At 35.4% G+C, this 25,249-nt stretch overlaps 2 protein-coding genes across 8 annotated transcripts in view; one reads left to right on the top strand and one right to left on the bottom strand.

Moving 5' to 3' along the window:
- LOC135218354 (zinc finger protein OZF-like) overlaps positions 1–1,797 on the bottom strand; it is a 131,383-nt gene extending 129,586 nt beyond the window's left edge. For 2 of the 3 annotated variants that reach the window (XM_064254586.1, XM_064254585.1), the window contains exon 1: positions 1,605–1,786. The gene's annotated coding sequence lies outside the window, so the exon portion shown is untranslated. Of the gene's footprint in view, positions 1–1,604 lie in introns of all 3 variants that reach the window. The other variant, XR_010315303.1, reaches the window with a different exon arrangement.
- LOC135218352 (glycine receptor subunit alpha-2-like) overlaps positions 1–25,249 on the top strand; it is a 179,514-nt gene that overhangs the window by 118,578 nt on the left and 35,687 nt on the right. For all 5 annotated transcript variants that reach the window (XM_064254579.1, XM_064254581.1, XM_064254577.1 and 2 more), the window contains exons 4-5: positions 8,937–9,001; positions 18,309–18,416. In XM_064254579.1, the coding sequence (XP_064110649.1) occupies positions 8,937–9,001; positions 18,309–18,416 (173 nt within the window). The remainder of the gene's footprint in view (positions 1–8,936; positions 9,002–18,308; positions 18,417–25,249) is intronic.

The following is a 25,249-nucleotide window of genomic DNA, read 5'->3' as shown; positions in this document are numbered from 1 at the left end:
GTAAAGAATACGTTCAATTCTTAAGGTTCATTATTACTTTACAAACAATTTCCGAGGGCTAACAATGTACGTGAAGGTAAACAATGAGAGAGAGAGAGAGAGAGAGAGAGAGAGAGAGAGAGAGAGAGAGAGAAACTATACCGGCGCACTGCATTATCACTTGGCATTCCACCACCTAGACAGGGTGACAGGTACTGATTTTATCTGAGAGATACGTGGATTAACGACGTTTTATTTTCCATGCTCTAGCAGCCTGATAGGACATACAGAAAGGAAATATTATTGTTTATGAATAGCAAATCTGATTTATGATTCCTTTCTAATTCAGTGATTATGACAATTCAGCGGAATTAACTGCATATTAGGCCTAGTACACATAAGTAGTGTACGAATTTATAGATCATACGTACCAGTAACACTTAGCGTTAAATATGTATTAATGTACGTAGGAACGATAAGGAAAAGGAGATTCTCAGCATCTGAAACTGTATTTAGGTCGAGACACTCTTTGTCACGTAGGGAAGTTTGTACCCTACCAAAAATAAAGGCTGCCATAATTTCTCTCTTTGTGATACACGATACTGTTGCTACTTGCATTCTCCTTTCGCTAACAAATTAGCCAAAAATCTATCAGTTTTGTTGCCTCGTTAAACCATGATGCTCCTATTAAATGAAATTGGAAAAAAAGCAATGAATATTAGCTTCGCATCTACTTGGCAACGCAGTCAATGGCGGGATTGCTTGCCAAATACCGTATGAAAAATCGCGCAGGGTAATAACCTTGCCATCTCTTACCGCTGCCACAGTACGTAGCTTTGTTAGTGTATCTATTTTCCCAAGAAGCTTACCTGGTTAATAGCGATGAATCTTTGCCTAAAATACATTATTTATGAATAATAATTGTTGTGAAAACACTTATGCACACTTGCATTAGCCTACTAGGCCTACAATGGGTGCGGATATGTGATATTGGCGCACTATATTAACCTTTCAGGGGGACGTGCTTGTCTCTCATACATGTGTGTAAGAGGACGCGACTAGGCAAGAAGTATAATTTGGAAAGGTTAAATATATCGATAAAAGGTTTAACTGTATTTAGCCCTAACCCGATACTATTATGTAAATTAGCCTTGCATTAGCCTATACTAGCATCACCGATACATGAAAGCTATATTAATTACCTTCCTTGTGCTATGTGATTTCGTCTGCTTATGTTTTCCCCCTTCAGGATTTTACATATAAATGAGTTCTACTACCCTATCTTTTTCAATAAGTTTATCTGTCACTTCATCATAAAATGGGTGTCCTGTTCTCAAGCAGATTTTTTTTATTTTAACCGACATCTGAGTTAAGGATGACAGTCTTCCTTGTCCTCGTGTACCTCTATAGTTAGTGTTGATTCATTTTATATAGAAAACGTCCATTCTTTGGATCCATTTTCAACTGGCATAATGATTATCACCTTTGCAATGTTACAAACCTACGGCAGAACCAGAGAGTTGAGCTTCATGCATGATTTCCATCATATTGAAACCGGGCTTTGACGACCACAGTCACCAGTCCAGTAACAAACAATGAGAACATCAGAACACGTTTGGGCTTACCTCTGAATTTTGAAGAGCACAGTCAACAATCCAAATAAACTGAAAGCACTACAACACGCAAGAGCAGAGGAATGAACGACGTTAACTCTCAGAAACTCACTAAAAAGTACCATTAAACAAACTAATGGCATCAACCATCAAGGTGGATTCGCAGGGTTGGAAGAACTTGACGTCACCAGTGTGCGCACGCGCAATTGTACTAAAAAGCTGCCTATGAGCTCAGCAGGGGAGCTAGATCTACCTCACTGATTAATAGCCTCATGATAAACGTGTATTATATTGTATTTAACCAATGTAAGATCTGTACGGTTAAATGTGCGTAGTTCAAATGCTTGTTTATGTATTTAATAGATCATTCATACCATTATTTAAAGAAATCTTACATGATATAAAGGCTAAGAAAAATACAGCAAGTGTCGCATACCAAGGCAGGTCCTGAGGAGTTAGCAACGAAAGGCCTATAATTTGAATCTACACCAGGGGTTAAACTTGAGTTAGAAGCATTAGGAAAGTACTTACTACGTACATAACCTAAAATGATGAAAAAAAAAATCAAATCTCTTGCATTTAGATATGTTCACTTAGACTAAAATATGTAGAACCAACCTCTCACTGGAAGACAAGTTAAGCACCTAAAAAAATGCTAGTCGCATTCCCAAGGTTTATGTAGCTACTACGTCCAACATGCTATGAACTCTTACCTTCTAGATTTGCTAACAACTTTTTAATACACTTGCGGATGAAAAACATCGAATCAAAGTTGGTTATGAAATGAAAAAACTATTCTAGCACGGTTAAGTTTCCTTAAGATCCGGTGTACATATTGTAAAACTTATAAGTGTTCTTGCAGATAAAACAAGCCTCCAAGAGCAGAGATATACTGAGAAAAAATGTAATATATATATATATATTATATATATATTCATATATCTATATTATATATATATATAGATAAGTCTATCACATTACCGTGATTCATATACATATATCGAACTACAAATGTCCTTTAATATCTAATTCGCTCTACCTGGAATTAATATATTTTCTTATATGTTAAACCGAGGGGGAATTTATTAAGCGATAATAGAATTGGCGATCGACAGGCGCGAACCATCGACCTCTCAATTCCAGGACTGGCAGTGAAGCTCCAGACCACCCCGCCACCGGGGCTTCACTGCCAGTTCTGGAATTGAGATGTCGATGGTTCGCGCCTGTCGATCGCCAATTCTATTGTCGCTTAATAAATTCCCCCTCGGTTAAACATATATGAAAAATATATTAATTCCGAGGTAGAGCGAATTAGATATTAAAGGACATTTGTAGTTCGATATATGTATATATATTTATAATATATATATATTATATTTATAAATATAATATATATATATATCTTATATATATATTATTATAATTTATAATATATATATATATTATAATATATTATATTTATACATATGTATATATATATATATATATATATATATATATATATATATGTGTGTGTGTGTGTGTAGATATATATATATATATATATATATATATATAATATATATATATATATATATATATATGTGTGTGTGTGTATGTGTGTGTGTGTGTGTGTGTGTGTGTGTGTGTGTAGACAGAGAGAGAGAGAGATTAGTAACTGTCAGCCGCTTGAACACACCCATCGAGATTTCATTTGGGAGCACATAAATTTGTCATATTTTACTGGTTTCGGTCTAGCTTAATGAGGCGTCCGGCTTCATCAGGATATTAATATGTGAATAGATTTCATATATATATTTGGAGTGTGATTTGGTTCAAACACCTTTTCAAACCGGTTTTATGACTTTCGTAAGAAATTTTTGTTTGTTTGAATGGTGTTTTTACGTTGCATGGAACCAGTGGTTATTCAGCAACGGGTTTTCGTAAGAAATTATTTGACATTACAGAAATAATTCCACATTTCTTTAATTGAGTATAACGACCATTCTGCTAACGGTTTCCGAAACTTTTAGCTTTCTGTAAATTAATCCTCACGCCATGCGCATACACGTAGTAAAAGGAAAATGAAACATTTGAAATATTTAATACAATAATAAGTTAATTAAGGGTATAAAACCAAAACCTGGAAGGAGAGTTAATATCGATGAGTAGATATGAACTTTCAACAGAGAGCATGATTTGTTTAAATGCGCGGTTGAGACCTTTGAAAATAACGTACTACTAAGGTGCACTGAAGCATCTTCAAATTTTGTAATTGGTACAGTTGCTCAAAATCATTGTTAGGTTTATTACTCAACAATACTTCTTTGTTTAAGAAACGTTTTCACTTCATAAGAGACAAAAAAGTAACGAGATTTCTTCAGTATGAAAAGTGTTTTAGCACAGAATGCACGCGGAGGAAGAATAATGTACCTTTTTCACACACCCGTATTCCAGCCAAGAAGACGAACGTGTCAAAAATAACAAATTTATGAGGTAAATTTTCATAAATACATTTACATATTTATTCCAAGAGCATAGGGAGATAACGAGATAGACAAATCTGCAAACCAGATTAGTTCTATTTACAACAGGATCTTATGAGTCTAGGAGCAAGAGTGGCGCTTCCCGCCAAACGCCTCCCCCCCGGCCAGGTAACCGTTCCGCAACGTCACTCCCTTTTATCTCAGATCATCAATCACTCGCTTCACGTGCTTGGCACTTGCGGTCAGGATGCCGGGATGTTTAATATTATCCTCTATGGCCCTCTAGATAAGGAGCAACGACCCTACAATTCCTCCCATTTCTTCCTCTTCTTCGTCATTCTGTCTCAGATATCAGGGACGCCAGGTGGCGTTGAGGGTTGCTATGAACTTCCCGGGGAGTTACAATAAATGTGTTGTGCAGCCATTATATAAAATGTGCTCAGTCATCCCAGTTATATTATAAAAAAAGGCATTCCTTATTACACTATTGTACTACAGTTGTAGGCCTATAAGTTATATATAAAGCCAAATACTTAAATACTTTGTATATGCTGTTGTTTAGGTCGTATTCATGCATTATTTATTTCTTATTTATTTTAATGTAGCCTTTTCTTTACCATGAAATGCTCCACACTGGCATTAAATAAATCTAGCCTGACTTGCTATAAAATTCCATCAAACAAAAGTATTAATAATAATGTTTAATAACTGAGATAGGCCTACTTTTTCCTTAATTGAGGCGTGTTCAGTGCAAAGTGTTATTTTCGATGGAGAACATAACCACATTCATAGCAAATACCAAAGTCTTTACTCTGAAAATATAAACATTCACTAATACAGAAAATGACTAATTACTCTGAACATATTCTGGACAGTACATCTAGACGCATTTATACCTGATTTTGCAGTTGCAGTGCTTGATGTTTTTATTATTTACTAATTCAAAATCTACCAGGGATTATTGACGTTTTATCACTCGAATGTGGACTTTTCATTAATGATAACGACCGTTTCCGTTTCGAAATAAACGAACTGAACTCTGATAAAGTTGAGACTGACTTATGGTGCAAGAAGGAATACCCACATCAAAATTAGAATATCTATATTTGGAAAGTTCATTATCCAGTTTACGGGTCGATGTCAGTCATAATGATCAAAGCAAAATAGAGGTTAAAAAAAAACAGGTACTAAATCCCCAGACAAAGGCTAATATAATGTCAAGACTTAAGTCTAAAGGCAGGCCATCAAAAACAGAACAACCTCTCCTCAATGTGGAGAATGACAGGTCTGTCTTACATTATCGTGCCAAACGTAACTCAAGCACGTGTCACAACCTTGCTATCTAGACTATCATCTATGACAAAATACGAATGCTTCATTCGTACTCATGGATAGGTTTGCACTGATGGAGGGAAAAATAACGCAGGTAGAAATGTACAGTTATTCTAACCATGCAGCTGTTCAACCTTATACTCCATACACAGATCACTCAATAAAACCATCTATACTCTGTTTTTTTTTTTTCATCTGTCCATCCGCCTGTGGTGTTTTTGTATGGTAACACTGCGTCCCGGGCTTTAGATAGTTACGCTATTTGTAAGTTTTAGGTAAATAAAAGGATATCTGGGTGTACATTTGCAACTGAAAAGTTTTTTAATAATTTACTGATTGCGAATTACACAGTTAATATTCGAAATAGGATATTATTATAACCGTTGAATGTAAGCTAAATGTAACTATCTAGAGCCCGGGACGCAGTGTTACCATACGGAAACACCACAGGCGGATGGACAGATGAAAAAAAACAGAGTATAGTCTTAACTTAAGACTTTCACTGAAATGCAGACTTTACTGACGGATATTAAATCAATATACGCAGTGATACAGCCTGCAAATGTACAGTATACAATCTCCTTTGCAACTACCAATCACCTACAAGTTGCACTTCAGTGAAGATAAGGTCAGCCCATTTTCCTTTTTAAATATATGCGCCCAGTGCATGATTGGTAGCATTCTCGCTTATCAAGCGAGGGGTCCCAGGTTTGATCGCGGTCGAAGACGTGCAAATAGGCATTTTTTTTATAAGACCCCATTTTGCCTCCAAAGGACTATTCAGTGATTTATGTACCAGGTAATTACGCAACTGTGGTGGGTGTAACCACCGTTAAAAAAAAAAGTGCATGGTCTAGCAAGTTCATCCTAAAAAAGATTTACTGAACCGAAATGCCCCTGAGAATATATATTATATATACATATATATATTAATATATATATATATATATATATATATATATATATATATATATATATATATATATATGGTTGCTTTTGTGAGAGGGTACACAAGATATAGAGAAGCAAAACTAGTCCTACTAGTAGCTAGAAAGTTAAGACGGGGTCATACCCACCTGCTATTTTTCTGACCACCCAGATTTTTTTGATTTTTTAGTTTCTATTTTTCATTTTTACTTTTTTTTACGCTTAATGCTCTTGGCAGCCACATGGCAGACATTTGAGAAAGATTACTGCAAAGATGAATGAAATGTCACTAACTCAGATGAATGAGGAATGTTGGCTACACAAGTTTGAGCCTCTTAGACTAATGGAACCTAGGATAAAAAAAAGGATAAATTTTAAACTAGTGGACTAGGAGGGAGAGTTGTAAGAATAAATTACACCGAAGTAGAGGAAAAAAATTTGGCAGGATAAAGGGATACGAATAGCTTTTAGTTCTGCCAGCGTCTAAACAAAGAAAAACTCCAACAAATTAATTTTCTGTTTATTGCTTGTCATTTTCCCTTAATGAATTACCTTCCCGTAACTGCGCTGTTAGTGCTGACATTGTGCAATATTAATGAATCGTCTAAAACTTAAAATTCCTTATCCCACGCAATATATTGCATAGAAAGCTGTGCATAAAAATAACATAGGAGAAATGCGTTCACTGTCGAATCAGCAAAATAAGCAAATAATAAAGTTAACCTTTGTTGCAGTTTGGGCAAAGAAGATTACATACATGAACGGACACATATGTTCACGCACGTGTATATATTGCAGGGACTATGTGAAATCCAGGGATTTCACGAAATTCCTAGGGCGTATGTGAAGTAACAAATTCGCTTTATTAATATTTGAACTTGGAGGGTTAGGACTAAACACGGTGAAACAGCGATTCACCTACACCGTTTCGCCGTGTTTGGTACTATAGTAGATTCACATCAACTGTTCATTTGATGTCTAGGCCAGTCCCTTCCGACGTTCTTGGTTGGCTGTTGATAAGCCAATCACAGGGCTGGCCGCTGGAAACTCTTAGTCTCTCTCGAGAGTTCACATGGGTAGGATCAATGTTCCCCCTCTCCTGAGGGATACGTCTTTCAGGGGAGGTGGAACATACATCCTGCCTATGTGAACTCTCGAGAGAGACTGAGGAGAGTTTTCAAACTTCCAGCCCTGTGATTGGCTTATCAACAGCCAATCAGGAGCGTCGTAAGGGACTGGCCTAGACATCAAGAGCACGGGTGATGTGAATCTACTATAGCCCCTGGGGGATCAAATGCGCTTAGGAATTTTTGATCCCCTACCGACTAGTACTAAACACAGCGAAATACATACGACTCCCCAGGGGACTAGTACTAATAAACACGGCGAAACAGTATAGTAGATGAATCGTTGTTTCACAGTGTTTAGTACTAGCCCTCGGGGTTCAAATGTTCCTAAGCGAATTGGTCATCTCACATATTCCCTAGGGATTTCGTGTCATCTCTGATTTCACATATTCCTTGTAACATATATATATATATGTATATATGGGTTAATTTAGTTACATTAGTATGAGAGCGTTATTAGACCGTTCTCCACCATCGTCAGAAGAATTATTAAAGATTTCACATTGGTACATCTTAATGAGGAAACTTTAGGTGCCTAGGTGTGCTAGAATTGCGTTAAGTGTTCAAATTAACGCTAATTCAACCCGACATGCTTTTAAAAGTACGCACCCACTGTAAACAACATCAAGCAAAATCTCATGGCAGTATACATCTTTGCGCCGCATTCTTTAGGTACGTAATGGTTTATGCATGAAGGCGCATGCGCAAGAATGGAAATATATCAGCACAAATCTTTGTTTACATACAAGTGTGCTGAAGGGTAAAGAAAGATCAAGCAGAATGCTGACGAGATGAGCTTAAGAATTTTGAGGTCTACGGCCCTGTAAATTATTTGAGAGAGAGAGAGAGAGAGAGAGAGAGAGAGAGAGAGAGAGAGAGAGAGAGAGAATGTGGACGAAATACTTCATGATTAGTCAGTACATTACTGAGAGAGTGAGAGAGAAAGAAATACTTCATGGTTAATCAGTATAATTTAGAGAAAGAGAGAGAGAATGTGGACGAAATACTTCATGATTAGTCAGTACATTAGAGAGAGAGAGAGAGAGAGATAGAGAGAGAGAGAGAGAAAGAGAGAGAGAGAGAATGTGGACGTAATAATTCATGATTAATCAGTATATTATAGAGAGAGAGAGAGAGAGAGAGAGAGAGAGAGAGAGAGAGAGAGAGAGAGAGAATATATCCAAATACTTCATGATTAATCAGTGCTCAGCCAGTTCCCACATCCGATAAATTAATGCCATACTTTTGAAGTTTTGAAAATATTCACAAACAGAGCCCCAATCTACCTAGTATATTATTTTATTATTATTTATTTATCTATTTATTTATTCATTTATTTTTGCTTGGCACATTAATTAGGAGGAAATTCCTCCTTAATTATTCACTTCTTGAATACTTTATCTTAATACTTCTGATGCTTAATTGTCCATCCGTATCATATATTAATTTTCATTTAAATATATATGTATATATATATTTTTTTTGCTTTGCAGATGCCACCGAGGTGTACGTGCAGATGTTTCTTAATTCCTTTGGCTCGTTGAATGCAGCTAATATGGTAAGTTATCATTTTGAATTATACAATTTTCAATTATTTCTTCAGCAATTTTCAGTTTCTATGAGAAGTTTGCATTGACTACTGAATCGTATTTTCTTTTGTATCTATTTTATATCCAAATTAATGAAAAATCTGTAGTAAATTATAAATTGAGTTTTCTTTTTTTTTTCTTTTTTGTTTTTAGTATTCATAGAAAGACTCTTTAAATAAATATTAACGAGAATCTAGATGCTAGGCGTGGCACTTATGTAGATTTCTGATGATTTTCATCCATTTTTATTCGCCTTTACCTTACTGAATGTTTTCAACTCCTAGAGGTATGGAATTACTTTTGCACAAACTAAAAATACAGGAGATAGATATAAGCTGGCCTGAATAAAAGAAAAATCTCAGTTAGCATATTATGCGAAAAACTTACTAATCCTCACCTGAAGTCCGTAAAAAAAAATTTGTCTGCACATTTGCCTAAAATAAAAATAAAAATAAAAAATAAAAAATGGGAAAACCCAATTGACCTCCTTTGTTTGGGTAAGATTGGGCAAAATAACATCCGGGTTCTCACGGTGAGTTGGACTCAAACATAAAGAGGAAATTCTCATCCTGAATAAACGAGAGAGATTCTCACTCGTTTTGTCGAGGGCTGTCAAAATACACAAGACGCCAAAAGACATCAGTGACTCTTAATCATGAGAGAAAGGAGAAGTATCTGGCAAAATTTTGATAAAGGTTATTCTGAAGACTTCTTGCGTTTTGTGGAGAAATAATTTTGCCTTATAAAATAGAATAAAAATATGTATCTTTATAACACGCGTCTTACTTGTATCTTATACATATGGAGAAATAATTATGTCTTATATAATAAAAATAAAAATATATTTTTAAAAGTTGCGTCTTACTTGTATCTTATAAATGTGGAGAAATAATTTAGTCTTAGAAATGAAAAAAAAAAAATATGTACCTTTATAAGTTGCGTCTTACTTGTATCGTATAAATGTGGAGAAATAATTTTGCCTCATAAAAAAATATGTATCTATATAAGTTGCGTTTTACTTGTATCTTATAAATGTAGAGAAATCATTTTGTCTTATAAATGTGGAAAAATAATTTTTTCTTATAAAAAAAATATGTATCTTTATAAGTTGCGTTTTACTTGTGTCTTATAAATGTGGAGAAATCATTTTGTCTTATAAATGTGGAAAAATAATTTTGTCTTATAAAAAAAAATATGTATCTTTATAAGTTGCGTTTTACTTGTGTCTTATAAATGTGGAGAAATCATTTTGTCTTATAAAATAAAAAGAAAATATGTATCTTTACAAGTTGCGTCTTACTTTTATCTTATAAATGTGGAGAAATAATTTTGTCTTATGAAATAAAAGAAAAGATATATCTCTTTACAAGTTGCGTCTTACTTGTATCTTATAAATGTGGAGAAATAATTTTGTCATAAAAAAAATAAAAAATTTGTATCTTTATAAGTTGCGTCTTACTTGTATCGTATAAATGTGAAGAAATAATTTTGTCTTATAAAATAAAATTTAGAAAATATTTATCTTTACATGTTGCGTCATACTTGTATTTTATAAATGTGGAGAAATAATTTTGTCTTATAAAAGAATAAAAAATATATATTTATAAGTTGCGTCTTACTTGTATCTTATACATGTGGGGAAATAATTTTGTCTTATAAAATGAAAATAAAAAATATGTATTTTTACAAGTTGCGTCTTACTTGTATCGTATAAATGTGGAGAAATAATTTTGTCTTAGAAATAAAAAAAATATATGTATTTTTATAAGTTGCGTCTTACTGTATCTTATAAATGTGGAGAAATCATTTTGTCTTATAAATGTGGAAAAATAACTTTGTCTTATAAAAAAAAAATATGTATCTTTATAAGTTGCGTTTTACTTGTGTCTTATAAATGTGGAGAAATCATTTTGTCTTATACAATAAAAAGAAAATATGTATCTTTACAAGTTGTGTCTTACTTTTATCTTATAAATGTGGAGAAATAAATTTGTCTATGAAATAAAAGAAAAGATATATCTCTTTACAAGTTGCGTCTTACTTGTAACTTATAAATGTGGAGAAATAATTTTGTCATAAAAAAAATAAAAAAATTTGTATCTTTATAAGTTGCGTCTTACTTGTATCGTATAAATGTGGAGAAATAATTTTGTCTTATAAAATAAAATTTAGAAAATATTTATCTTTACAAGTTGCGTCTTACTTGTATCTTATAAATGTGGAGAAATCCTTTTGTCTTATAAAATAAAAAGATAATATGTATCTTTACAAGTTGCGTCTTACTTTTATCTTATAAATGTGGAGAAATAATTTTGTCTTATGAAATAAAAGAAAAGATATATCTCTTTACAAGTTGCATCTTACTTGTATCTTATAAATGTGGAGAAATAATTTTGTCTTATAAAATAAAAATAAAAAATGTGTATCTTTATAAGTTGCGTCTTACTTGTATCGTATAAATGTGGAGAAATAATTTTGCCTTATAACAAAAGTATGTATCTATATAAGTTGGGCCGTACTTGTATCTTATAAATGTGGAGAAATATTTTTGTCTTATAAAAGAATAAAAATATATATTTATAAGTTGCCTCTTACTTGTATCATATAAATGTGGAAAAATAATTTTGTCTTATAAAAAAAATATGTATCTTTATAAGTTGCGTTTTACTTGTATCTTATAAATGTGGGGAAATCATTTTGTCTTATAAAAGAATGAAAATATATATTTATAAGTTGCGTCTTACTTGTATCTTATAAATGTGGAGAAATCATTTTGTCTTATAAAAAAAAATATGTATCTTTATAAGTTGCATCTTACTTGTATCTTATAAATGTGGAGAAATCATTTTGTCTTATAAAATAAAAAGAAAATTTATACCTTTACAAGCTGCGTCTTACTTGTATTTTATAAATGTGGAGAAATAAGTTTGTCTTAGAAATAAAAAAAAAAAAAATTAAGCACCGTTTTAATGGTATCTTAAAAATGTGGAGAAATAATTTTGTCTTATAAAATAATGAAAATATATCTTTATAAATTGCGTCTTACTTGTATTTTATACATGTGGAGAAATAATTCTGCCTTATAAAAAAAAATATGTATCTTTATAATTTGCGTCTTACTTGTGTCTTATAAATGTGGAGAAATATCTTTTTCTTAGGAATAGAAAAAAAAAAACTTTATAAGTAGAGTTTTACTTGTACCTTACAAATTTTAAGAAATCATCTTGTATTCCTAGCTCTTGTATCTTGCAGACGATTTACATACTTTAGCATATACCGACAGGTGTTTGTCTTTTTCTCTACGGGCTGCTCTATGAGCAAGAGCCAGTGTTGGCATATGGCCAGCTTAATGAAAAACAACAACAACCTGTCTTTAATTTAATCCAAAAATTGAATTGCTCCAAGGTGCATGCAATGTTGCAAGCACTCTCGGTAAAATTTTTCCATTTCTCAAGTAAACAGTATTGATTTAATGTTATCGTTTGACCCATAATGACAGAGAAGGCATAGATATTAAAAAAAAAAAAAAAAAAAAAAAAAAAAAAAAAAAAAAAAAAAAAAAAAAAAAAAAAAACACTTAAATAAAAAAATAATCGAAGTTGTTTTCACTTGAAATATGGAAATGATGTAGAAAAAATGAGTGGGCTGTTTTATCTTATTAATGAACTGTACCTCAAAGCAATTGCCATATGTTATTGTTTTTGTTTTCCAGATCAAAGTAAAAGTTTTCAGACAAAGAATATACTCTGGCTGATCATTACGACAATTCATCGTTCAGTTATGGTGAAAATATACCTCTGTCATACCACAGCATTTTAAATTCATACCTGCGGCCGTAAATACGAAATAAATCGGAAATTCGAAAGCAACACTTTACTATGTATTTGGTTGGGGTGGGAGACGGCCGGGTGGCGGGGAGGCGGGGGTGGGGGTGGGGGGGGCTGTTGGACGAGGCTTTCAGGGAGGGGAGAGGATGGGGGGGGGGGGGGGGGTTGGGGGGGGGAGGCGGGCGATCATTTGACAGAGCGGCTTACGTGAACAAAAAGTGTATTCAATATTCCAATAATCTCCCGCTGGAGATGAGTTTTGGAAAGGGTATGGGTAATGGAATAATGTCGAGGGCCTCGACGAGGTAAATCTCTCTCTCTCTCTCTCTCTCTCTCTCTTACCATTTCGAGTTGCATTTTACGACGAGGAGAAAGTAAAGGTTTAAATCAATAGTGCCATGTATGACTACGTGTTTCTCTGTTAGTGCCCCTGTCACATAACTCTCTCTCTCTCTCTCTCTCTCTCTCTCTCTCTCTCTCTCTCTCTCTCCGTAAGGAGCTCCTCCGAAAGGAGGTTCTCCATAAGGAACTTCTCCGTAAGGAACTTCTCCAAAAGGAGCTTCTCCATAAGTAGCTCTTCCGTTAGGAACTTCTTTTCCAAAAGGAGCTTCTCTTCCGTCAGGAACATCTCCATAAGGAACTCTTCCGTAAGGAACTTCTCCGTATGTAGCTGTTCCGTAAGGAGCTTCTCCGTAAGAACTTCTCCATAAGGAGCTTCTCCGTAAGGAGCTTCTCCATAAGGAGCTCCTTCGTACGGAGCTTCGCAATAATAATACTTTTACGACATCTCTCTCTCTCGGCGAGATAACAACAGGCGACCTCCCTGAAAGATGCAAAGGTCAGGAGTTATGGCCCAGTAGCCTTTGCTTTTACGATTCCATGGATCTGAGAGAGAGAGAGAGAGAGAGAGAGAGAGAGAGAGAGAGAGAGAGAGAGAGAGAGAGAGAGAGAATGTGCTCTGTGTTACATCCTAGCAAGTAACTTCGTACGGCATTCTTTCATCTTTTTTTTTCTGTTCAATATTACGCTAAATTCCACATCGATTAATCTATACATACATACATACATACACATACATACATACATACATACATACATACATACATACATACATATATATATATATATTATATATACAATTCCTTTTTAAAATAAATAAATATTGACATGCAAAACCTTTTGAGAGCAAAGAAAATGTGGCACGTAAAAAGCTTTCAAAACTAAAGAAATGTGGATATAAGAAGCTTCTGAAAATAAAGAAATATATAAAAATACCTTTTGAAAGTATAGATAAATTACTACTTCGCTACGTTTCTCAATTTGTCTGAAAAAATCATAAAAAAAATAAAAAGTAAAAAATACGGAGATGAATTTGTAACCAACAGGAAATTCAGGGAAGAGACAATGAAATTTTTGTATAATGTTACAGATAACATTACATATTTCATCGACAACATCATACATTTAACAATAAATCTGAGTTAGATATTACAGTAAGTTGCTATATAATAGAATCGTAGTAATGTCTTAACAAAATAAATCCCTTAGGATGAGTTAACCAGACAAAAGAAATATAAAAAAAAATAAAGCGTTTTGACTTCATCAAATCCTGATTTACCGAATAAGAAGCAACGTGGTGAAAGCCATGAGTATTATACCTGTCAGCTGTCAAACCTCACCCGCCGAAAACCTCACGTATCCCTTGGGAATCCAACCCCTCCCCCCTTCCCCAACCCTCCCACGGCCCCGCCCACGTCACCAACCCTCCGGTGGCTATTTACGCCCACTGAAATCTGGCAGCTTCAAGCAGATGCACTTAAAAACATTTCTGGACCCGACTCGCTAATGAAGTTACAGCTGTTGTTTCCCTTATTTGGAAATAATAAAATTGTTAATAAATAATCAAAATTTTATATAAAAAAATAAAGAAATACTTCAACAGTGATGAATAAAATTTTGGTCTTTCCCTTTTTTAACTCAAATTCTTATTTAAAAAAAAAAGAAACAAAGAAATACTTCAACAGTGATTAATAAACATATAGGACTTTCCCTGTTTTTATTCAAAATTTTATAAAAAAAAAAATAACAAAATACTTCAACAGTAATTACTAAACATATAGACTTTCCCTGTTTTTTTTATTAAAAATCTTATAAAAGAAAAAAAAGATACAAAATAAATGCTTCAACAGTAATTAATAAACATATAGACTTTCCCTGTTTTTTATTTGAAAATTTTTTTTAAAGAAAAAATAGATACAAAGAAATACTTCAACAGTGATTACTAAAACATATAGACTTTCCCTATTTAAAAAAAATTGATAAAAGAAGAAAAAGAAAAGACAAAGAAATACTCCAACAGTAATTTTTTTTCTATTTCATCGCCAAGCTTCAGAATACTGTCTCTACTTCTGTTTACCCAGGTACCTATAGTCTCCCATCTTTTGAGAGGCGGATCTATATAAAGCTTTTCTCCAGTCATTAGAATTCTTTCAGTCTTTGGCCAGTTAAGTGTGTTAGATTGAAAGTCTCATTGGTATCATGTATTCTGGGAAAGAATCTATAGATGCTGTGCCTCTTTCTATCTTCTTTATATATATATATATAGTATATATATATATATATATATATATATATATATATATATATACTATATAAGTATATATAACTGTTATTATACAGGTTGATGAAACATCTATTATAAACATTTATCCTAAATCATCTTGTCGAGTCTTCATAGTGGACAAGAATGAAAAAGATAATGAATGGGATAAATGAACATTTTTCAAAAGAAAATGAAAAAATATATTTAAAAAAATCCCAATTGACATATTTTTCTTAACTTTCACTAAATCTAAGCGGTCATGATTGACGCTAAAAATCAACGCTTTTTCTTCAGAAATTAAATAATGTTGCTGAAGTGAATTCTGCTAAGCAGATTACACTCGTAAATGGTTCTCCTACTTTTCTACAACTCTATTACTTCCATACCACGCTCAGATAATCGCTAACAAAGAAAGCTTGATACGAGATAAACAAAGAGAGATACAACGAGGCAGATGATAATATCTCGAGTAATGAACTGTGAAAAGTATGCTAGTGTTTTTGTGAGTCTCACGGAAGATTAACTCTCTCTCTCTCTCTCTCTCTCTCTCTCTCTCTCTCCCCTTCAGATATCCACTAATAAAGGATTAAGTAGAAACTAACATATTAACATTGATGAAACAACGTACTGGCGAATAACACATCAACGAAATTAATTTAAAAAAAGTATTTTTTACATAAAAAAAAGACCAGAAGGGAATAAAGATCATATCTAAGTCAATAGATTCAATAGAACAGTTACAAATAAATTACACAGCAACCATTCATAAGACTAGTGAATAACTGGTGTAAAGAACAAATAGGAAAATATTCATGAGTAAAATAAAATGACAAAGAGAGAAAAATCACATCACTTAATTTTTGTATATATTAAGAAATAAAAAGAACCCATGTCCCCAAACCCATGTCCCCCCCCCCCCCCCCCCCCCCCCCCCCCCCCCCCCCCCCCCCCCCCTCCCCCCCCCCCCCCCCCCCCCCCCCCCCCCCCCCCCCCCCCCCCCCCCCCCCCCCCCCCCCCCCCCCCCCCCCCCCCCCCCCCCCCCCTCCCCACCTCCCTCCACAAACAATGGCTAATGCCTCCATACTCAAGGTAATTATAGCTATATCCCTTTTAAATATGTAAAATTAAACACAGGCAAGCAGCCAAATGACAAAAGGTCTCCAGAGAGATACAGAAAACACAATTATGTTAATTATGTTGTGAGAGCAATCACAGAACAAGAGGGAAGTGTCCAAGGAAAGCAGTAAGTTCGTAAGGTTGATTTGCAAAAAGCAAACCTTGGTTGAGAGTATAATGACAGGAGAGAGAGAGGTAAAGATAAGAAGAGAATATATATATATTTATTTATATATATGTGTATAAATATAATATATATATATATATATAGTATGTGAATGTGTGTGTGTGTGTGTGTGTGTGTGTGTGTGTGTGTGTGTGTGTGTGTGTTTCTGTTTCGTATACAACACCATTTAGTAAAATATGATAATGGACAACAAAGAGAGAAATCAGAATTTTACTTCGTTAACTTGAGAAAAGTATTAAAAAGCTGAAGAACTGCATAGTAAATGAGTATGAAGCCTATATATATATATATATATATATATATATATATATATATATATATATATATATATATATATATATATATCATATATATATATATATATAGTTTATCAACAACATTACGTATATGATATATATATATATATATATAAATATATATATATACATATATATATATATATATATATATATATATATATATATATATATATATGTTTATTCAACACCATTACGTAAAATATGATAATATATATATATATATATATATATATATATATATATATATATATATGTGTGTGTGTGTGTGTGTGTGTGTGTATGTGTGTGTGTTTCGTTTATTCAACACCATTAGGTAAAATATGACAATGGACAACAAAGAGAAATCAGAATTTTGCTTTGGTAACTTCACAAAAAAAAAAAAAACTGAAGGCCTGAATAGCAAAAGAGTATGAAGCCTGCTTTAACTATGAATGTAAGTTTTTTCACTCTTACCTCACAGTTAAGCGAACTTTGTGGGCTGATTAAGTGCAAGCTAGCATTGTAAATTCCAAGTAAAGACAAATAGATGCACAAACCTACGGATATTTCACACCATATTTCATTCATATTCTTGTGTGACCTCTTGTTGTCATTAGAAGGATTACCTTGTATCACATTCGGAAGCCTAAATCTGAACAAATGGGTAATAAATTATAAAAATTCCCCGTCAGCGCAAACTTACTTCACCTAATAACAGTAAATAATATATAACTGCTTCGATAATTATATATCGTAATCAGTGGCAGCAAAGTTAGCGAATTTATTGAGGATTATAGCTGTAGCAGTTCATAACAAATAATATGCAATTAACGGCTATTATATTAGAACAGTTAATAACAGGAGTAAAGTTAAAATATTTCAGGCCAACAGAGATATTGAAGTGAATTTACCATATATTCACGTAATAAAGACGATGAAATTACTCCCCCTTTTTTGTGTGAAAAAAAAAAAGAACAGGGCACTCAATTATAGTTACTGGAAGTATAATACAGTTAATAGTCAGCAAGTATTGTTTATCGAATAGGATGACGAAACTAATTTAAATAAAGTGTTGTTAAAGTTAACCAAACGAAATAGCAGCAATTTTTATATTTCAGGATTACAGCTAAAATTAGGTCCCTCGATTAAAGACACTGGAAGTACAGCGCATTGCCAATAAATAGAATAAATAGAATGATTAAAATAAAGTGTCGTTAAAGTTAATGAAATGAAATGGCAGTAATTATTTTTTTTTTCTTATTTCAGGACTATAGCATCGACGTTTTCCTGAGACAATCCTGGCTTGACCATCGCTTGAATTTCGCGAAAGCAAATGGGGCCAACAGGAGCAGGATTACTATCAATGATCCTGGTGTAAGTACTATAATAATAATAATAATAATAATAATAATAATAATAATAATAATAATAATAATAATAATTTTCCTATTAGATAGGAAAAAAATTTTCATTATTATTATTATTTGTGGAGATTTCCTCACCCTTTTAGTGACTCTTGCTATCATTATTATTATTATTATTATTATTATTTGTGGAAAATTCATTCACCATTTTAGTGACTCTTGGTATTATGACATTTTTACAGATTATTGTTATTATTACTGGTGGAGATCTCGTCTCCATTTTAGTGACTCGTGCTATTATTATTTTATTATTATTATTATTATTATTATTATTATTAGTGGCGGAGATTTCTTCACCATTTCAGCGACTCATGCTATCATCAGATTTTTAAGGATTATTATTATTATTATTAGTATTATCATCATCATCATCATCATCATTATTATTGGTGGACATTTCGTCACCATTTTAGTGACTCTTGCTATTACTGAATCTTTATAGATTGTTATTATTATTATTATTATTGTACTTAGGAAGCAGACCCTCTCTCAAGCATACTTTATTAAAAGTAATGGCTACTTCAGCAGCATTACACTTGTAGAGATTCTTCTCTATTTTCCGAATAGCGGCTTTTTCCGTGCTACTTAGACAGGCTAGTAGAGCGCCTATAGAGGTCATGATCAAATACAGTCTAAATTGGTGTATATATTTGAATTTTACAGATAAACTATGATACCATAGTTATCAAAGTCATTAACGATATATATATATGTCTCTCTCTCTCTCTCTCTCTCTCTCTCTCTTTCTCTTTCTTGAAGCAAGCGAGCTTTCGTCTGGAGCTGCCAGACATCCTCGGGCTGGGAAGCTGAGGGTGGACTGATCTTGAAGCGGTGTCCGTCCTCGTTTATATTTGGAGTCGACAGCAGGGGGTCTGCCCCATGCTGATCTACTATTGGCTGGTGGCGGTAGGTCTTCGTTTTCATTGGTGGCTTGAACCGGGTCTCGAGCCACTTTCACGCGTTGATGGTTTGCGATGCTGTAAGAATCCTGCACCGCCTAGACCTCCTTAGCGGCGCGGTTACGTCGATGGGCGTTTCGCTACGCTGCGGGACGTCACGGCTAACTTGATTATGGTTGGCTGCAGGAGTATCTCGTTCGGGGGCGTTGTCTTCCGTGGAGTTGTCGTGCTCGGTGGTGTCATTGTTGGTGGCAGGTCTTCTCATACTCGTAGGGAGGAGAAATTCTTCCTGCGTCGTATTTAGAATAGGTTTCACTTGCTGGATGAGAAAGCGCCTCCAGCAGGCGTAACCCAAGACGGGCATCAGGGGCCTTCCCGATGATCTTCGTGTTTTGGATGATCACATCCCGGGAGATGGCCCCTTGATGTTTGGTGCGTGCGTGATTCTTGATAGCCCCCTCTTGGGCGTGGCAGGAGAGTCTCTTCGACAGGCGCATGGTAGTCATACCAACGTAGGCGCCGCTGCAACCGCGGACTGGGCATGTATATTGGTACACCACATGCGTCTGCTTCAGGGGGGTCTTCTACCGGTGGAGAGGGGTTATTTTTCATAATAAGGTCGCGCGTCCTCCGATTCTGGTAGTAGATAATTAGGTCGATATTTTTGGTGTCGTCGGTCGGGGATACATTTTCAGAAATAATTTTCTTAACTGAGTCCTCTTCTTCACGGTAATGAGAACTCATGAAGGCTTTATAATACAGCTTGATATTATCCTGGGGGCGGGGTTGCGGGCTCTCACTACCGTACCATTTCTCCAGGGCTGTACGGACTTCTCTGCTTATTGATTTATTTGAATACCCGTTATTTACGAGTACTTGGGAGGCGCGGTCGAGTTCCTGATGAGTGTCCTGCCAGGTCGAGCAGTGGGAGAGGGCTCTCCTGACGAAGGCCCTGACGGTCGTGCTTTTGAATCTGGCGGGGCACTCGCTGTCACCATTGAGGCAAAGTCCTAGGTTGGTTTTCTTTGTGTAGACGGAAGTACGGAGGCCGTCTTCCGTCTTACTCACAAGGACGTCGAGGAAGGGGAGCCGATCGTCGGTGCTGTATTCAACCGTGTAATTCAGCACGCTGCACTGCTGAAATGCCTGACGGAGGGCTTCTACCTCATTAAAAATAGAGAAGAATCTCTACAAGTGTAATGCTGCTGAAGTAGCCATTACTTTTAATAAAGTATTATTATTATTATTATTATTATTATTATTGTCCCATAATGACGAGGAAGAGAGAAGAATTATAAGGAAGATTCAGAAAATTAAATATAAAATTAACCCAAAATTATGTAGCCACCCTAATTAACAGAAGAGGGTTTATTTCCTTCTTTATCATATTATTATTATTATTATTATTATTATTATTATTATTATTATTATTATTATTATTATTATTATTATTACAAATGAAACACGGTAGAGTAGATATGAATGTATTAAGGAAACTTTCATGGAACGGAACGTGGAGAGACAGTAATGTAAATGTTGAAGTTTAATAACAAAATAAAAATATTAACAAGTAAGTAAGTAAAGAAAATAGAAAAAAATAATATATATACATATGCGAAAGTATACCCCAATATTAAATTAATATATAATAATAATAATAATAAAATATAATAATAATAACTAATAATAATAATAATAATAATAATAATAATAATAATAATGTGTGGCGCCGTGGAGGAGTGGGTTAGGTCGTCAATAGACTTAAGTCAAGTTAAGCAACACTGGCTCTGGTCAGTCGTTGGATGGGTGACCGCTCTCCTCGGCGTTGATTCCTTGGGAAAGGATCTTTACCATAATTTCCTCAGTCTACTCAGCTGTAAATGAGTACCTATCCCTGATGGGGTAGGGTCCAGCTATGGGTTAAATAGCAAAACTCAGCAATGATGGAAAGAAATGAAGGATTAACTGACAACGACGTAAATGGAACCTCTGGCAACAGAGGAGCTTCGTCCGGCAACCAGGTATTCAACCCAATTGAAGGGGAAGACGGTCAGGTACTTGGAGGTCGTCATCCAGCAACTGATCACCACAACGACAATAATCAACAGCCTGAGATTGGAGCTACAGAGGCAAAAAGGAAGAAAAAATGGACAAGAGAAGAAATAAGGAAATATGGAGATGCTACATCAAAAGCAACCCGACGGAGAGAGGATATAGAAGAAGATTGGTCAACATCTGGAATGAGAGGAATAACACCCCCCAAAACAGAGCAGAGGCTGGCAGACCAAGTAAGGAACATAAAGAAAAAGAACTGGCTCTCCCCAACAGAAAGAGAAGAACTGGAAAGGGAAATGTCACACGACAACGAATTACACGAAGACGAACTGAGAGACGATGCCACCAGAAGACGACAGGAGGATGAGATATCAACCAACGACACACGAAGAAACACCAACGAAGTAACAGAGAGGACGGAATGGGTAGAAAAGATTAGACAATGGATGGAGCCAGATACAGAGAGAACAAAGATCCCCTCCATGAAAGCCTACAACACAAGAAATTAAGGAGAAAACAAGTGAGGTCAATGAAATAATGGGCATAATACATATGCAGGAGCAAGATTAGTAGCAGAACTGAGGGGGATTCGAACAACCAACACCACCGTCACCAACCACCCAAGGGCCAACCCAACAGAAACCAAAACAGCAACCTCCTTGGAAAAGGCGCCTGGAAAAGCAATCATGGTGATGAGATCTGACTTGAGTAAACTGAAAGAGATGGCAGAAAAAGGCTAAGAAGCAAGAAACACAAGGGAGGAAACTCAACGAGAAATACAAAGTACAAGAGAGAGGCACTAAACAACACAATAGAAGATGTAAAACAGAGGCTTAAGGCCAAAGCACACAAGATCCAACGGTACATGAACAGGAATAAGGGATACCAACAGAACAAACTATTCGGAACCAAACCAGAAAAGACTATACAGCCAACTAAGAGGGGAAGACAACCACCCGAAAATTCCTGAAGCCGAACCAAGTAAGAGACTCTGGAAAACATATGGAGCAATCTGGTATCACACACAAAACATGCAACATGGGCTCCAGGAAGTCAAGGAAGAAGAAACAGGGAGAATAAAACAAAGATTCACAGACATCACGACAGACACAGTCAGACACCAACTAAAGAAAATGCCAAACTGGAAAGCCCCAGGTCCCGATGAAGTCCATGGATACTGGCTCAAAAACTTCAAGGCCCTACACCCACGAATAGCAGAACAAAACTCCAGCATTGTATCTCAAATCACCAAGCACCCAAATGGATGACCACAGGAAGAACATCCTTAGTACAAAAAGACAAGATTAAGGGAAATATAGCCAGTAACTACAGGCCTAGTCACCTGCCTACCAATAATGTGGAAGTTACTAACAGGTATCATCACGTGAAATGGCCTTATACAACTACCTAGAGGAGACAAACCACCATCCCCCACCAACAGAAAGGATGCAGAAGGAAGTGTAGGGGCACAAAAGACCAGCTCCTGATAGACAAAATGGTAATGAAGAACAGTAGGAGAAGGAAAACCAACCTAAGCATGGCATGGATAGACTATAAGAAAGCCTTCGACATGATACCCACACACATGGCTAATAGAATGCCTGAAAATATATGGGGCAGAGGAAAATACATCAGCTTCCTCAAAAATACAATGTGCAACTGGAATACAATACTTACAAGCTCTGGAATAAGACTAGCAGAGGTTAATATCAGGAGAGGGATCTTCCAGGGCGACTCACTGTCCCCACTACTCTTCGTAGTAGCCATGATTCCCATGACAAAAGTACTACAGAAGATGGATGCCGGGTACCACTCAAGAAAAGAGGCAACAAAATCAACCATCTGATGTTCATGGACGACATCAAGCTGTATGGTAAGAGCATCAAGGAAATAGATACCCTAATCCAGACTGTAAGGATTGTATCTGGGGACATCAGGATGGAGTTTGGAATAGAAAAATGCGCCTTAGTCAACATACAAAAACAAAAAGGCAAAGTAACGAGAACTGAAGGGATAAAGCTAACCAGATGGGAGCAACATCAAACACATAGATGAGACTGGATACAAATACCTGGGAATAATGGAAGGAGGAGATATAAAACACCAAGAGATGAAGGGACACCCGATCAGGAAAAGGAAAAATAATATGCAGAGACTCAAGGCGATACTCAAGTCAAAAACTCAACGCGGAAATATGATAAAAGCCATAAACACATGGGCAGTGCAGTAGTAGATACAGCGCAGGAATAGTGGAATGGACGAAGGCAGAAACTCCGCAGCATAGATCAGAAAACCAGGAAAACAAATGACAATACAAAGCACTACACCCAAGAGCAAACACGGACAGGACTAATACATAACAAACGAAAGGAAGGAGGGAGAGGACTACTAAGTTATAGAGGGACTGCGTCAACATCGAAAACAGAGCACTGGGGAAATATCTGAAAACCAGTGAAGACGAGTGGCTAAAGATGTGCATGGGAAGAAGGACTAATAAAAGTAGACGAAGACCCAGAAATATACAGAGACAGGAGAAAGACAGAAAGAACAGAGGACTGCACAACAAACCAATGCACGGACAATACATGAGACAGACTAAAGAACTAGCCAGCGATGACAATTGGCAATGGCGGGACAGAGGGTGAGCTCAAGAAGGAAACTGAAGGAATGATAACAGCGGCACAAGATCAGGCCCTAAGAACCAGATATGTTCAAAGTATGATAGACGGAAATAACATCTCTCCCATATGTAGGAAGTGCAAAATATCGAAAAATGAAACCATAAACCACATAGCAAGTGAATGCCCGGCACTTGCACAGAACCAGTACAAAAAGAGGCATGATTCAGTGGCAAAAAGCCTCCATGGAGCCTGTGCAAGAAACATCAGCTACCTTGCAGTAATAAGTGGGTACGAGCACCAACCTGAAGGAGTGATAGAAAAAACGATCAGGCAAAGATCCTCTGGGACTATGGTATCAGAACGGATAGGGTGATACGTGCAAACAGACCAGACGTGACGTTGATTGACAAAGTCAAGAAGAAAAAGTATCACTCATTGATGTCGCAATACCATGGGACACCAGAGTTGAAGAGAAAGAGAGGGAAAAAATGGATAAGTATCAAGATCTGAAAATAGAAATAAGAAGGATATGGGATATGCCAGTGGAAATCGTACCCATAATCATAGGAGCACTAGGCACGATCCCAAGATCCCTGAAAAGGAATCTGGAAAAAACTAGAGGCTGAAGTAGCTCCGGGCCTCATGCAGAAGAGTGTGATCCTAGAAACGGCACACATAGTAAGAAAAGTGATGGACTCCTAAGGAGGCAGGATGCAACCCGGAACCCCACACTATAAATACCACCCAGTCGAATTGGAGGACTGTGATAGAGCAAAAAAAAAAAAAAATAATAATAATAATAATAATAATAATAATAATAATAAATAATAATAATAATAATAATAATAATAATAATAATAATTGAAAATTCCTCATAGTAGCACGCGTCTTCAAATGGAGAAACAAATCCACAGTTATGTAAATGTACATATATTTAAGTTTAAAACAGAAAAGATAGCTTTCGGGAATCTGTACGGTTCCCCTTATCATTCAGAATGATAAGGGGAACCGTACAGATTCCCGAAAGCTATCTTTTCTGTTTTAAACTTAAATATATGTACATTTACATAACTGTGGATTTGTTTCTCCAATAATAATAATAATACGCTAATCCAGTCTGTAAGGATTGTATCTGGGGACATCAGGATGGAGTTTGGAATAGAAAAATGCGCCTTAGTCAACATACAAAAGGGCAAAGTAACAAGAAA

This window comes from Macrobrachium nipponense, chromosome 9 (genome assembly GCF_015104395.2).
Source record: "Macrobrachium nipponense isolate FS-2020 chromosome 9, ASM1510439v2, whole genome shotgun sequence".
In the NCBI taxonomy this organism is placed as follows: Eukaryota; Metazoa; Arthropoda; class Malacostraca; order Decapoda; family Palaemonidae; genus Macrobrachium; species Macrobrachium nipponense.
The sequence above is the reverse complement of the archived record's forward strand: the minus strand, read 5'-3'. Positions and strand labels throughout refer to the sequence as shown.